This window comes from Syngnathus leptorhynchus, chromosome 18 (genome assembly GCF_054491065.1).
Source record: "Syngnathus leptorhynchus isolate UIUO chromosome 18, UIUO_Slep, whole genome shotgun sequence".
In the NCBI taxonomy this organism is placed as follows: domain Eukaryota; kingdom Metazoa; phylum Chordata; class Actinopteri; order Syngnathiformes; family Syngnathidae; genus Syngnathus; species Syngnathus leptorhynchus.
In genome coordinates this window covers 5,055,986-5,070,892 of record NC_141212.1, presented here as the reverse complement: position 1 = coordinate 5,070,892, position 14,907 = coordinate 5,055,986, and the positions used below count along the sequence as shown (strand labels likewise).

The 14,907-nt window shown below is 37.1% G+C and overlaps 1 protein-coding gene across 1 annotated transcript; it reads right to left on the bottom strand.

Annotated features, from left to right (window-relative positions):
* Positions 1–809: 809 nt before the first annotated feature.
* On the bottom strand, positions 810–14,739 carry LOC147042562 (uncharacterized). Its single transcript, XM_085937766.1, has 24 exons — positions 14,460–14,739; positions 13,147–13,250; positions 12,835–12,883; positions 12,719–12,745; positions 7,887–11,708; positions 7,657–7,809; positions 7,195–7,365; positions 7,066–7,107; positions 6,303–6,890; positions 6,144–6,173; positions 5,876–6,034; positions 5,508–5,614; positions 5,382–5,440; positions 5,177–5,313; positions 4,895–5,110; positions 4,617–4,820; positions 4,390–4,545; positions 4,131–4,309; positions 3,457–3,621; positions 1,980–3,380; positions 1,848–1,889; positions 1,354–1,419; positions 1,153–1,219; positions 810–1,084 (listed from the first exon to the last, which is right to left on the bottom strand). Exons 2-24 carry the CDS (start codon positions 13,246–13,248, stop codon positions 1,020–1,022), a joined length of 8,007 nt encoding a protein of 2,668 aa, XP_085793892.1. The 5' UTR covers positions 13,249–13,250; positions 14,460–14,739; the 3' UTR covers positions 810–1,019.
* Positions 14,740–14,907: the final 168 nt, after the last annotated feature.

The following is a 14,907-nucleotide window of genomic DNA, read 5'->3' as shown; positions in this document are numbered from 1 at the left end:
ATGCGGAATTTTTTGTTGCACCATAGATGTCGCTATAATCGTTGATTTATACGTCTACGTAGAGGCCATATTGGATAAGTCAAAGTGCTTGACAATCTTCTAGCAGTGAAATTAATTTTCCTGTGATAAATAGGAATTTAATTATGATTGAACCAGTCAATATGCATCAATATTTGGCCAATTTCTTTATAATACTGCAATAGGTGTAATATTTTGTGAGAGTTTTAAACTTCTTCACTTTTTTTTTTACTCTAGACATTTTCAAAAGGTTGTCCCAATATTTTTTTAACTCAAATTCGACAATCAAAACAAAAAATAAAATTCATGAAATACCAGCTGGTGCAAATAATCTGTATGAATCTATCAATTGACATTGTCTGAAGTATTGTATAAATCTAATTATAACATATTGCAAAAAAAGGACTCACCTATGATATTTCTGAATGTCAACTTTAAAATTTGGCAAATTTTCAAAACATGCAACTCTGCGTGCAAGCATTCAACAGCCTTGTTTTCAGTCACGCTGTAAGTTGATGCTTGGTCAAGAATGTAAAATTTTAAAAATTCTCTGTCATGTTTTTGTGATGACACACAGATATCACCCAAGTGAACTGCACAGTGTACATCAATATTACAACTTATCAGATCACATGTGAATATGAACCAGAAATGTGTGAAAATGAAACGCCGATAGAACGTCTGATTAAATTATGAATGATGACAGACGGATGAGGTCACTCAGGACAGAACGTTGCCCAGGTGGAAAGATGTGCCGGCAAGTAGCCACCTCTGCAACTCATCATTTCAGTTCATTTTTATTGTAACAGAATAAACACACAATTTTGATTTCTGCACTCAAACTTCGGTTAAATTAAACGGTAAAAACAAATTGTAATTTAAGCAAATTAGAGAGGCACTACACAAAAACGAAATGTGTTCAGAGAACATTGCACTAAATCATACTGAGAGACAGATTTTTAAAAATCTAAAGTTAATACCAGAGTCATTATTCATCTGATTCAGATATTGGAATATGACTCTGTGCCACTAGAACTGTACGTAGCCTCCGATACACGGTATACATCTGCAGGACAAACAACAAAGTGTTGATTAGTAAATGAAATAATAAAATAAAAAAATTCAATAACTTACTTCTTTTCCCATGAAGTTTTTGGAACCAATTTGGAGCACTTGACGTCGAAACACCAGCACTTGTACTCTAATAGAGGCAACAAAGGAAAGAAATTATAAATCATTAGGTACTTTTGTAAATGTGTAGTATTTTGGTTTGACAAACATAAGGACAAGATGAAAAGCTGACTTAAATCTGTTAATGATTGGCAAATCACTTACTGCAGTTTGATTGGAGCCAGAACCTGAGCTTAGTGCTGGAAGCTTTTTGCTGAGAACGGCTCGGATCTAAAATGATAATCAAATTCAAAATCAACAAGTTAGTCCAGTGACTGTCAGTTATTTAACCAGCAAAGTAACAGAATTTGTAGCATTACTTTTAATTAGTAATGGGAGAATGAAGCTTTAAATATGCTTCGTGAACCACTTGTATTTTTTAAATCCTCGAGATGGCACTGTTGGTTCAAAGGGGTTTAAGAAATGGCAAATCACTGTGGTTTAAGCCCAATGAACACAAAATGCAATTTTGAGGAGTCCACCGGTTTATGAAACAATTTTGAAGCTTAATTTTTCCTTCATTACTTCACAATTAACATTATCCTAATCAATCTTTGAATTTACTAGAACACCAAAAAGAAACTGTGATATTGCAACCTTTCCAATATTTCATCTACACCTAATAGAAGTAAACCTTTTTGATAAATCACTGAGATTACCTTTGAATCCAGCAACGTCCCAAACACTAAAATAAAGAAACCCTAAAAAGTAGAAATTGAAAAAAAAAAAAAAAACATCACAAAAACATACTGTCTACCAAGACAATGAAGAATAAAGTGACAAAAAAATACCTGTAGCGAATTGAAGAAGGCAAATGCAATATGGATTCCCTCATTTGTGGACGATATCATGGTTCCCACTCCTAAAGCCCACGTTAATCCAAATAAAGGCGTCAAAATGATCACACATCTGGCAACGACGAGCAGTGAGTGCTTTTCATCAGGACGAGTTACCTGTACCGTACCTCTTCTCAGCATTTTGATCATAATCACAATTACAATCACAAAGTTTATAAAAACTACCGTTAAGGCCGGTATCACTAAAGCCAACAGGGCTTTGGTCTTAGTCCAATTCAGCCAACATGCATCGTTTTCCCGAATGTATCCATTTCCAGGGGCTGTAGCGGCAACAGTAACAACAGCAATTATGAGAGGGCACACATAGCCAAAAAAAAGGCCAAGGGCCATCATGGCTGATTTGGACATATGGGAGAAGACCATAATGGTTCGATAGAAAAGAAGAAGACCTGACGCAAGCATCCAAAAGAAAAGAGCCAGATAAAAAAAGTGCATAAAAAATGTTGCTGCCGTACATGGTCCCAGTGGAACTTGATGGTCCTCGTCTGGGTTTTCAAGGGTGTTCTTGGCATAAAAAGCGGCAATTATAAAACAAATATCTGCAATCAGCAAAGACAAAGCGGTGTTTACGATGCACACGTGGCGCATGAACGCCGTGCTGTTTTTCGTCAAGGCTTTCCAAACGTATGCTTCGATGATGAGACATATGACGAGACTCGCGATAGATATGCCGACTCCGACGTACGTGATAACATCCAAAGCGATTCGTATTGATTCAGGGATATCCGTTGCCATTAAGATTGAGAAAGAGGTGAGATGGTTACAGTTGCAGGTCACTGTGTCGTTTATATCCGAAACTAACGTGCAACCCTCGTCGTCCCATGCTCCTAAATAATCAAGAAGGGTGAAGTTCCAAAAAACGCATTGTGGATTCTGGGTCAACGAGTTGTTCTGCTTTTTGAAACTCAGAGTAATATTCTGAATATTTGTGTTTACTCTGACAAGTGCCACAGCAGCATTAATGGTGGAATCAAAAGAAGTAGATGTGTTGGTGGTGGTTGCGAGCGTATTGTTAAAACTAGAATTCCGAGGAGGTAGGACATTATCGAGGGTGGAGAAAACGACGGTGGTGATGGTGAGATTAGTCCTGTCATTGCCTGGAATATCAATAACAACGCTGTTATTGAATTCCGCCGTGAAGGAGTCATTGAATGTCGTCGTGTTGAGCAGAATTAATTCAGTTCTGATGGTAAACTCCCCAATTAATTCATCAGATAGAATCTCCAGTGAATTAAGCAATTGGGAGCTGTCATTGCGAGTGACATTTTCTCTCAGGAACTCCCAAGATTCTCTTGCGTCGTCACTAATGAGGATATTGACTGTTTCCAGCACATTCTGTAAAATGAAGACATATTTTGTGGTGAGGTTCATTGTGTGATTACGTTTCATTGTGAATGGATGGTCGTCATACCTCCATGACAGTTTTATTCACGTCATTAGAAACATTGGCAATGGCGTTCAGGATGCCAACAACAGCTGATATAGTTGCAGATGAATTCACAATCTGTTCTTTTTCATCCTGGACAATTTGACTAAGATTTGCAGCCAATTCCGGTACTTCCTCTTCCACCAAATCCTAGAAATGTAAGATTAGAAATATTTTGGGAATGATGTACATTTCTGTATTGACATTTGCTGGAGTCCTAAAAGTAAACTCTTACAGCAGAGTCATCAAATTTAGGATTTGCGAATTACTGGGCTAAAAGAGCCTTTAGATCATGGGTGTCAAACTCAAGGCCCGGGGCCAGGTACGGCCCGCTTTATAATTTTATGTGTCCCGCAAAGACAAATTTTGCATTGATGTTGTGTAATTACAAAAATTACAAATTGTTTTCATAAAAAAAAAAATATATAGCAATATTGCTTGCAGTTTTTATTACCATTCGTCTTTTTAAAATATTGAAACAAATTTTACTCGTCTCTGATTTCAAAACTAGTTATTCATTTGTTTGTTTTGTAGCTTCTACTAAATATAAAACACATTGACAATCTTATGGCTTTTTGAGAAATTGCCCAATCCCTGCTCAGGCTGTTAACCCCATGCAATGATAAGAAAATGGGAATATGTTCAATTTGATCATCTACCTCAGAAATGACGAGCAAGTCCTTGATTTCAGACACAATGCAAGTGTCTTCTGAAAGAATCCATTCTCCAGTATCCCTGCATATTGCAGACCTGCTTCCCTCTTGACCAGGATCACATGCTAGGGTTGATATGTCACCTGCTCGTCCAGCCCCATACAACTCATCATTACATACAATATCTTGAGGGAGAAAAAAAATATGTACAGGTTCCACACAATATGACAACAACAGATTATGATGATTAAAAGGTTGATCTTACCGTCATTAAAAATGACCATTGTTGTTGTCTCTTCAAAGCCGACCGGATCGTTTACTCTACAAGTAAAGCTCAATTGGGATGGCAAATTTTCGCAGCCACTCAGAACATAGCTATGCGAAATGCAGTAGCTTTCCACTTCATCTACATCTGTTAAATCTGTGAAAATGTAGAAATATCACTGAGAAAAATAGCAGTGCATTATGGTAAACATTTCATTGCTGGCTTACCGGATTCTAAAAGACGGCTGCCTAGAAACCATCTGACAATAAAGTTGGACTGCACACAACACTTAAGCGGTTGTGTTATCCCCTCAGTACACTTAACATTGACTTGGTTAGGTACACGTACATTTGGAGCTTGTCTGATATTTATTGCACGTCCATCTTGCACAAAAGTCACAGCACTGCCAATTATATTGCATTCATAACGACCTGTTAAAAAAAAAAACATGTAGAATGATAATCAGTCTTTATTTGATCTAAATCATCAAAACATGTTGGCTTACCAGCATTGGCAAGAATCACGTTCCTAACTGTAAGCGCAGACACTGGGGCAGGTGAAGAAATTTTAATTCGTCGACTCTCTTTGAGTTCTTGTCCATTTAATTTCCATTTTGTTCCAATGATGTTTCCTAAATTAATACTAGCAGGAGCGGGGCCACATGTCAATTCTACTGACCTTCCAGTATATGTCACAGGTGGAGTACTGAATTCAGTTGGACCTTAGGAAAACATATTTGAGGCAGTTACAAGTTGGACAAAGTTACAACAACAATGGTTCAACTTACTCCTGTAACTTGCAACAAGGCCAAGGACACTTGCGACTGTTTGAAATGCATCAGGGAGGCCTTGATTCACCACAGAAAGATCTTCCGGGTCAACTTGTAGTGTTTGAACTACAAAATCTGCAATCACACTTCCTGGCCTATAAAAACAAACATGAGCAACCATTGAGAACTTAAACCAATTTTTGACTCTTTGTGCCATGTTTACCTGAAACCTGTCACAAAAGCATCCACAAATCCTGCTAGTCCTTTATATTGGTCAACTAGCTGTGAATGAATGTCAAAATTAAGATTGGACAACTAAAAATACATGTTTTAAAAAAAATGGACCTACCACAGGCCTGATCTGAGACTCCAGCTCCTGATAGGCAGAGCTGGTTTTATCGCTCAGTTCTGGAGTGTAAACTTTGTCAAACCGGATGGAGAAATCTAACTGTAACACTGTTGAGAGAGAAGTTAGAGAAAACAAAAAAAAAAGGTAAACAAGTCGTGCAGTTAAATGTAGTAGTAGGAGTAGTAGTAGTAGTAGTGGTAGGAGGAATAATAATAATAATAATAATAATAATAATAATAATAATAATAATAATAATAATAATAATAGCAAATCAATAATAATAATAATAATTATTATTATTATAATAATAATAATGATAATAATAATAATAATAATACATTTAGGATTCGGGTTAAATAATAATATACCTGTTCTTTCAGGAGTGGATTTGGATGGATCTGGAGGAGTTGTACTGGTGGTGGTGGTGGTGGTGGTGGTGGTAGAAGTGGTGGTGGAGGGCTTAGTCGTGGTAGCCTTCGTAGTCGTCGTAGTGGTAGTTGTAGTTGTTGTTGATACTGTAGTGTTTACTGCAATGATTTGATGGAAATGTCTCAGTTTAAACATGAAACCAAATGAAATAGTTCCGTTTCTTTGTTTTTGATGAGTTAAAAACATTCCTGTGAAATTTCAATTTACCTGGTGTTGATGGCTTTCTTGTAGAAGCAGCTGATGGTGAAAAGGAAAATTGTTGATTAAGATAATTAAGGACATAATGATGTTTTAAAACATACTCTATAACATTCATGTCAATGGGATTAACAACACTTATCAACACAATATACTTTGGGTTCTTACTTGTTGTTGGTGGTTGAGTTGTAGTATTTGTTGCAGTTGTCGTTTTTTGAGTTGTAGTATTTGTCACAGTTGTCGGTAACTGAGTTAACGTAGTATTTGTTACAGTTGTCGTTTCTTGAGTTGTAGTATTTGTCACAGTTGTCGGTGATTGAGTTGTCGTAGGATTTGTTACAGTTGTCGTTTTTGGAGTTGTAGTATTTGTCACAGTTGTCGGTAACTGAGTTAACGTAGTATTTGTTACAGTTGTCGTTTCTTGAGTTGTAGTATTTGTCACAGTTGTCGGTGATTGAGTTGTCGTAGGATTTGTTACAGTTGTCGTTTTTGGAGTTGTAGTATTTGTCACAGTTGTCGGTAACTGAGTTAACGTAGTATTTGTTACAGTTGTCGTTTCTTGAGTTGTAGTATTTGTCACAGTTGTCGGTGATTGAGTTGTCGTAGGATTTGTTACAGTTGTCGTTTTTGGAGTTGAAGTACTTGTTACAGTTGTCGTTTCTTGAGTTGTCATAGTACTTGTTACAGTTGTTGGTACTTGGGTTGTTGTAGCATTTGTTACAAGAGTTGTGGATGGGAAGGTTGTTACAGTTGGGTCTGTAAAAAGATTAAGATCATTGTAATAATTTAAACAAAAACAGTGTGACAAAGCTTTCTAATTATGTCTGCAAAATAATTATTAATAAATAATAACATAAACACAAACATACTATTGTCTCATTCTGGAGGATTTTCTTATGTAAAAAAAATATTTGAAAGCCTTCACACTTACACAATGTTGGAGGAAAGGTTGTCGTGCTGGGACAAACAGTGTCTTCAATGAAAAAAAAAGAATGTAGTAAATATAAGTCTCAAAACCAAAATAATATTGACATCTATGAAAGTGTTCCATATTGCTTACTGTGCTCATCAACAGATTGGCAATATTGTCCATCAAGTGGAATGCCCTCGATGCATCCACATGTATTATTTGTGATGGTGTCACATGATTGATGCAGGAGACACTGGTCACATGGCCAGCGATATCGATCCTCACATCTGCACTGGAAACTGCCATTGCTTGGACTGCAAACTAAAAATAACAACACAAAAGTTAAAGATCACCTTCATATTCTCTGTTCTAATTATATATTTACACATTTCTATGATCTTCATGGGTCCGGACTAAATATTGTTGACTTTGCATAATTTGCAAAGGCGCTTTCAACAACCAATGAAACTTTACCTATATTGTCACTTTAATTATATTGAGTGTTGTTTTTTTAAACACTGCAATTAGTCTTACTGTCATGTAACAAAAAAGCAAATTTATTTCATACCACCTTTAAGCCCCCTCTGACTTCTCCAAAAAGTTTATATTTACCTGTGGTTATGTTGATATCTGAGATTTGTATGTAGCTGTTGATGTCGAAGGAATAACTTGTGTTTTCCAGAAAGTCTCGTAGAAAGCTTATCACGCTCAATTCTGTGATGTTAAGCTCAACAGAGATGAGGTATTCATGATGAAATGGAGGAGCTGTAGGGAGAACACAACAATCTTTGTCATCAATTGTTTAACTGTCATCCTAGCAAATATTGTCGAGTTACACTTACAAATTGTCCCCGTGGTATTTGTTACAGTTGTTGGTGCTTGGGTTGGTGTAGCATTTGTTACAGTTGTCGATGATTGAGTTGTCGCAGTAGTTGTTTCAGTTGTCATTTTTGGAGTTGTAGTATTTGTTACAGTTGTCGGTGATTGTGTTGTTGTAGTACTTGTTACAGTTGTTGGTGCTTGGGTTGTTGGAGCAATTGTTACAGTTGTCGGTGGTCCAGTTGCTGTATATTTTGTTACAATAGTCGTATCTGGAGTTGGAGTATTAGTTACAGTTGTCGGTGATTGCGTTGTCATAATATATGTTACAGTTTTTGGTGCTTGGGTTGTTGTAGCATTTGTTACAGTTGTCGGTGATTGCAATGTCATAGTATTTTTTAGAGGTGTTGGTTCTTGGGTTGTTGGAGTATGTGTTACAGTTGTCAGTTCTGGAGTTGGCGTATATGTTACAGTTGTTGATGATTGCGTTGTCATAGTATTTCTTATAGGTGTTGGTTCTTGGGTTGCTGTAGAATGTGTTACAGTTGTCAGTTCTGGAGTTGGAGTATTTGTTACAGTTGTTGGTGATTGCGTTGTCATAGTATTTCTTATAGGTGTTGGTTCTTGGGTTGCTGTAGAATGTGTTACAGTTGTCAGTTCTGGAGTTGGAGTATTTGTTACAGTTGTTGGTGATTGCGTTGTCATCGTATTTCTTATAGGTGTTGGTTCTTGGGTTGCTGTAGAATGTGTTACAGTTGTCAGTTCTGGAGTTGGAGTATTTGTTACAGTTGTTGGTGATTGCGTTGTCATCGTATTTCTTATAGGTGTTGGTTCTTGGGTTGCTGTAGAATGTGTTACAGTTGTCAGTTCTGGAGTTGGAGTATATGTTACAGTTGTTGATGATTGCGTTGTCATCGTATTTCTTATAGGTGTTGGTTCTTGGGTTGCTGTAGAATGTGTTACAGTTGTCAGTTCTGGAGTTGGAGTATTTGTTACAGTTGTTGGTGATTGCGTTGTCATCGTATTTTTTATAGGTGTTGGTTCTTGGGTTGCTGTAGAATGTGTTACAGTTGTCGTTTCTGGAGTTGGAGTATTTGTTACAGTTGTTGGTGATTGCATTGTCATCGTATTTCTTATAGGTGTTGGTTCTTGGGTTGCTGTAGAATGTGTTACAGTTGTCAGTTCTGGAGTTGGAGTATTTGTTACAGTTGTTGGTGATTGCGTTGTCATCGTATTTCTTATAGGTGTTGGTTCTTGGGTTGCTGTAGAATGTGTTACAGTTGTCAGTTCTGGAGTTGGAGTATTTGTTACAGTTGTTGGTGATTGCGTTGTCATCGTATTTTTTATAGGTGTTGGTTCTTGGGTTGCTGTAGAATGTGTTACAGTTGTCGTTTCTGGAGTTGGAGTATTTGTTACAGTTGTTGGTGATTGCGTTGTCATCGTATTTCTTATAGGTGTTGGTTCTTGGGTTGCTGTAGAATGTGTTACAGTTGTCAGTTCTGGAGTTGGAGTATATGTTACAGTTGTTGATGATTGCGTTGTCATCGTATTTCTTATAGGTGTTGGTTCTTGGGTTGCTGTAGAATGTGTTACAGTTGTCAGTTCTGGAGTTGGAGTATTTGTTACAGTTGTTGGTGATTGCGTTGTCATCGTATTTTTTATAGGTGTTGGTTCTTGGGTTGCTGTAGAATGTGTTACAGTTGTCGTTTCTGGAGTTGGAGTATTTGTTACAGTTGTTGGTGATTGCATTGTCATCGTATTTCTTATAGGTGTTGGTTCTTGGGTTGCTGTAGAATGTGTTACAGTTGTCAGTTCTGGAGTTGGAGTATTTGTTACAGTTGTTGGTGATTGCGTTGTCATCGTATTTCTTATAGGTGTTGGTTCTTGGGTTGCTGTAGAATGTGTTACAGTTGTCAGTTCTGGAGTTGGAGTATTTGTTACAGTTGTTGGTGATTGCGTTGTCATCGTATTTTTTATAGGTGTTGGTTCTTGGGTTGCTGTAGAATGTGTTACAGTTGTCGTTTCTGGAGTTGGAGTATTTGTTACAGTTGTTGGTGATTGCATTGTCATCGTATTTCTTATAGGTGTTGGTTCTTGGGTTGCTGTAGAATGTGTTACAGTTGTCAGTTCTGGAGTTGGAGTATTTGTTACAGTTGTTGGTGATTGCGTTGTCATCGTATTTTCTATAGGTGTTGGTTCTTGGGTTGTTGTAGTATGTGTTACAGTTGTCAGTTCTGGAGTTGGAGTATTTGTTACAGTTGTTGGTGATTGCGTTGTCATCGTATTTCTTATAGGTGTTGGTTCTTGGGTTGCTGTAGAATGTGTTACAGTTGTCAGTTCTGGAGTTGGAGTATTTGTTAGAGTTGTTGGTGATTGCGTTGTCATTGTATTTCTTATAGGTGTTGGTTCTTGGGTTGCTGTAGACTGTGTTACAGTTGTCAGTTCTGGAGTTGGAGTATTTGTTACAGTTGTTGGTGATTGCGTTGTCATCGTATTTTTTATAGGTGTTGGTTCTTGGGTTGCTGTAGTATGTGTTACAGTTGTCAGTTCTGGAGTTGGAGTATTTGTTACAGTTGTTGGTGATTGCGTTGTCATAGTATTTCTTATAGGTGTTGGTTCTTGGGTTGCTGTAGAATGTGTTACAGTTGTCGTTTCTGGAGTTGGAGTATTTGTTACAGTTGTTGGTGATTGCGTTGTCATCGTATTTTTTATAGGTGTTGGTTCTTGGGTTGCTGTAGACTGTGTTACAGTTGTCAGTTCTGGAGTTGGAGTATTTGTTACAGTTGTTGGTGATTGCGTTGTCATAGTATTTCTTATAGGTGTTGGTTCTTGGGTTGCTGTAGAATGTGTTACAGTTGTCGTTTCTGGAGTTGGAGTATTTGTTACAGTTGTTGGTGATTGCGTTGTCATCGTATTTCTTATAGGTGTTGGTTCTTGGGTTGCTGTAGAATGTGTTACAGTTGTCCTTTCTGGAGTTGGAGTATTTGTTACAGTTGTTGGTGATAGAGTTGTCATCGTATTTCTTATAGGTGTTGGTTCTTGGGTTGCTGTAGAATGTGTTACAGTTGTCAGTTCTGGAGTTGGAGTATTTGTTACAGTTGTTGGTGATTGCGTTGTCATCGTATTTCTTATAGGTGTTGGTTCTTGGGTTGCTGTAGAATGTGTTACAGTTGTCAGTTCTGGAGTTGGAGTATTTGTTAGAGTTGTTGGTGATTGCGTTGTCATCGTATTTCTTATAGGTGTTGGTTCTTGGGTTGCTGTAGACTGTGTTACAGTTGTCAGTTCTGGAGTTGGAGTATTTGTTACAGTTGTTGGTGATTGCGTTGTCATCGTATTTTTTATAGGTGTTGGTTCTTGGGTTGTTGTAGTATGTGTTACAGTTGTCAGTTCTGGAGTTGGAGTATTTGTTACAGTTGTTGGTGATTGCGTCGTCATCGTATTTCTTATAGGTGTTGGTTCTTGGGTTGCTGTAGAATGTGTTACAGTTGTCAGTTCTGGAGTTGGAGTATTTGTTAGAGTTGTTGGTGATTGCGTTGTCATCGTATTTCTTATAGGTGTTGGTTCTTGGGTTGCTGTAGACTGTGTTACAGTTGTCAGTTCTGGAGTTGGAGTATTTGTTACAGTTGTTGGTGATTGCGTTGTCATCGTATTTCTTATAGGTGTTGGTTCTTGGGTTGCTGTAGAATGTGTTACAGTTGTCGTTTCTGGAGTTGGAGTATTTGTTACAGTTGTTGGTGATTGCGTTGTCATCGTATTTTTTATGGGTGTTGGTTCTTGGGTTGCTGTAGAATGTGTTACAGTTGTCGTTTCTGGAGTTGGAGTATTTGTTACAGTTGTTGTAACAGCTGTGATGGAAGTAAAGGTCGCTTTAGGATACTGATTGTGACAAGGTGTGTCAAATGTTAGAAGTTTTATACATTGCTATAAAAGAGTGCTTTGATGGATTTCTATGACATAAGCAAGCCAGACTGAGGTTTCATCTGTTTTTGGCTAGTGCTCTTCAGGTTGTATACCATTGAAACACATGCAGGTATCATTAACTAACTCATCACAGGCTTCAAATGTCTTACAGCTGTCAATTAGCCCAAAAAAAGTTCTCTTTGCAAAGAAAAAGAGGAATTAGACCAAAAAAAAGTCGTGAGAATAGAGAACAGTGTGGAATAATTTATCCCAAAAGGTGTGCACATGGCACATCTGAGATAGGCAAATAGGCAGGCAGAACGCCTCGGACAAAGTGAGAGGCCATGGGTAGAGCGCATAAAAATATGATCTACTACAGTCAACATTTTTGAAATGACAGTAACAAAAAGTTGTCACTTAAAGCATTTAAAAGAACTTCACATCAATGTGTTTAACATGACAACCATTTTCAGATATTTGTTTTGACTCTTTTCATCCCAGATGAATTATGACAAGTTTTATTATATCACTGTCCAATGAAAAAAATAAAATAAAATGAAAGCGCTTCAGACAAATACCCAAATATTTTTTGCTGTATCGGAATATGTATTGAAAAAAACATTCATAGTTACTGATGACAACAGCCGCCTTGGACAATAGATATAACCAGACAAACTTGAAATAAGACAAGAACATGACTTGTATAACAGATATAATCTGTTTATCTGACATTGTTATCTCAGGCATTCCTAAAAAAAATAAATAAAGGGAACAGCTGAATCATTATTTTCTTTGTTTCTTTTTCATAAGAACCTGTTAGTGAAGATATTTTTTTTTTTACCCATGGTCAGCAGATGAACTTAATGACCCTGCTTTAGGTGCAATATAGCCTGGTCTAGTTTCTTTCACAAAAAAAAAAAAAAAATCCAAGATATGATTCGATTTGTGTGCTTACCTTCATTCGTAGAGGTGCTGAGCAGCTCTATAGAGGAAAAGACAAATGCTCTATAAATATCCGTACAATCGTTTGAACCGCGACATGCTATTTCTCCAAAATATTTAGAGTCTCACCACTTCTCTTCTCCCTAATTAGGTGTTGTTCTCCAGACTGTTCCCGATGCTTAAAAGTAAAAAAAAGATATTCTTAATTATATTTCATCCATGTTAAACTTTTGACATTTTCACATCACCTATAAAACTACTTAGCTCTTGATGTATCATCATCATCATAACCAAAATTAAAATATAGTAGTGTTTCTCGAAAACAAGAGCCGTGTCAGCTTCCTGGTTAATGGTTGCATCTATGCAAATATGGGGTAGCTATAATCCAAGGCGAGCATCAAGAAAACCAAGTGCAGAATGCATTTAACATGGAGAACCTACCAATGACACCATGCGTGACAATTTGATGATGTCTCCTGTTTCCAAAATGCAGAGCATTGCCAAGAGGAGAGCAATCATCAAGCCATTCTTATATATTGCCATTCCTATGAGAGAGAATTGCAAAAAAAAAAAAATCAAAACACTAAAAAAGTAAAAACATAAAAATTAAAGCATCATGTAGTTAATATAATCAATTCTCTATTTTCACATTAGGTCTCTGGAGTTCCTGTAAACATGAATAACTAAATATATCGTTTTCTTACCAGCAAATTAGTAATTTTGTTGAATTGCCTTGGTAATTTGTGTCCTAAAAAATTGTTGCCTTGAAATTTTTAGGTCACCCCAATTTTTTTCATTGTGCAGTAAACTCCCCAAAATGAGATTAGCATGTTAGCAACTAAGGAGCTTTTTATTTTCTTGTTTTAAACCGCTAAATAATTAATTAACCTCAAACGTTTTTTCCTTAATCTTTTTCCTCATTGCTTGTGCACAACGGACCAGAACGAATATTATCCATTCAGTATAATGAGTGACAGATGTATGGTGTACAGCCTGTTTGTAGATTAGAGTCCAATTTTTACTTCTTTTGTCTTCTTCAAAAATTTTGTAATAAAACACGGATTGGTTTTAAACGGATTAGTGTTGTGCAGTAACTTATCATTAGTGTAACGGAATTGGCATGTTTCCAAGTGAACAAAGAAAAATATATTGAATAGACCTCACTGATTACTACTTGGGCAAAGCTGTCCATTGGGGGAAATTCTTTCCGTGAATGCTGAGACTGAAGTCCAAATCAATGTTCAAATCTACAAAAAGTCTTGTGAAAGTATTTAAATAGTTGTACAGTCCGGCTTTTATGAGAGACATACACCAGCTATGAATCAGTCTGATGTTTATTGTTTCTTTGAATTTAAAACTCATCCTGGGGGATCCCAAGGCATTCCCAGGCCAGCTGAGAGACATAGTCTCTCCAGCGCGTCCTGGGTCGTCCCCGGGGTCTCCTACCGGTGGGACATGCCCGGAACACCTCTCCCAGGGAGGCGTCCAGGAGGCATCCTGGCGAGATGCCCGAGCCACCTCATCTGGCTTCTCTCAGCAATTTGACATGCAAATTGGGTAAACCCAAATTTTATATACATGATGGGGAACTACAAGACTATGCTCTCAATAATTTCCCATGTGTTATCAAATTGGTCATTCGTATAATCCACTTAAACAGTTATTTAAAATAAAAAAAAGGACAAAACAAAGAAATGGAAAGAAGAAAAAATACACTGACATAAGAGGTAAGAAGAAATAATCAATTTTCTTACCTTGGTTCACATTTCATTCCTCTCGTGCTGATGTTGATGCGGTTGTCTATATGGTCAGCACATTTCATGCTAAAAACTGACAGCTTGTAAAACCCAACCCAACCAGTATACTGAACTATGGGAAACATGCTGCTTCAAATACTTCCTGAAATTTGGTATCACACACCCACATATGCACACACACACGCGCATACACACGTGAATATGACAGCATTTTTCACCCTCGCTTCCTTGTGTGTATTTTCTTTGGCATGTCTGTGACGATTTCTATTCTCTGTAAAAAAAATGACAGAAATGTTTGTACAATTATCAGGTTGTGTCGATAATTATGACAAAGAACTAAATAATTATACTCAAACAGGTATGGAATGAATAACCTGCAGCAAAATAATGACGCACAAAGGAAACAACGTATCAAACATACTTCCATGAACACTTTACAATTTCT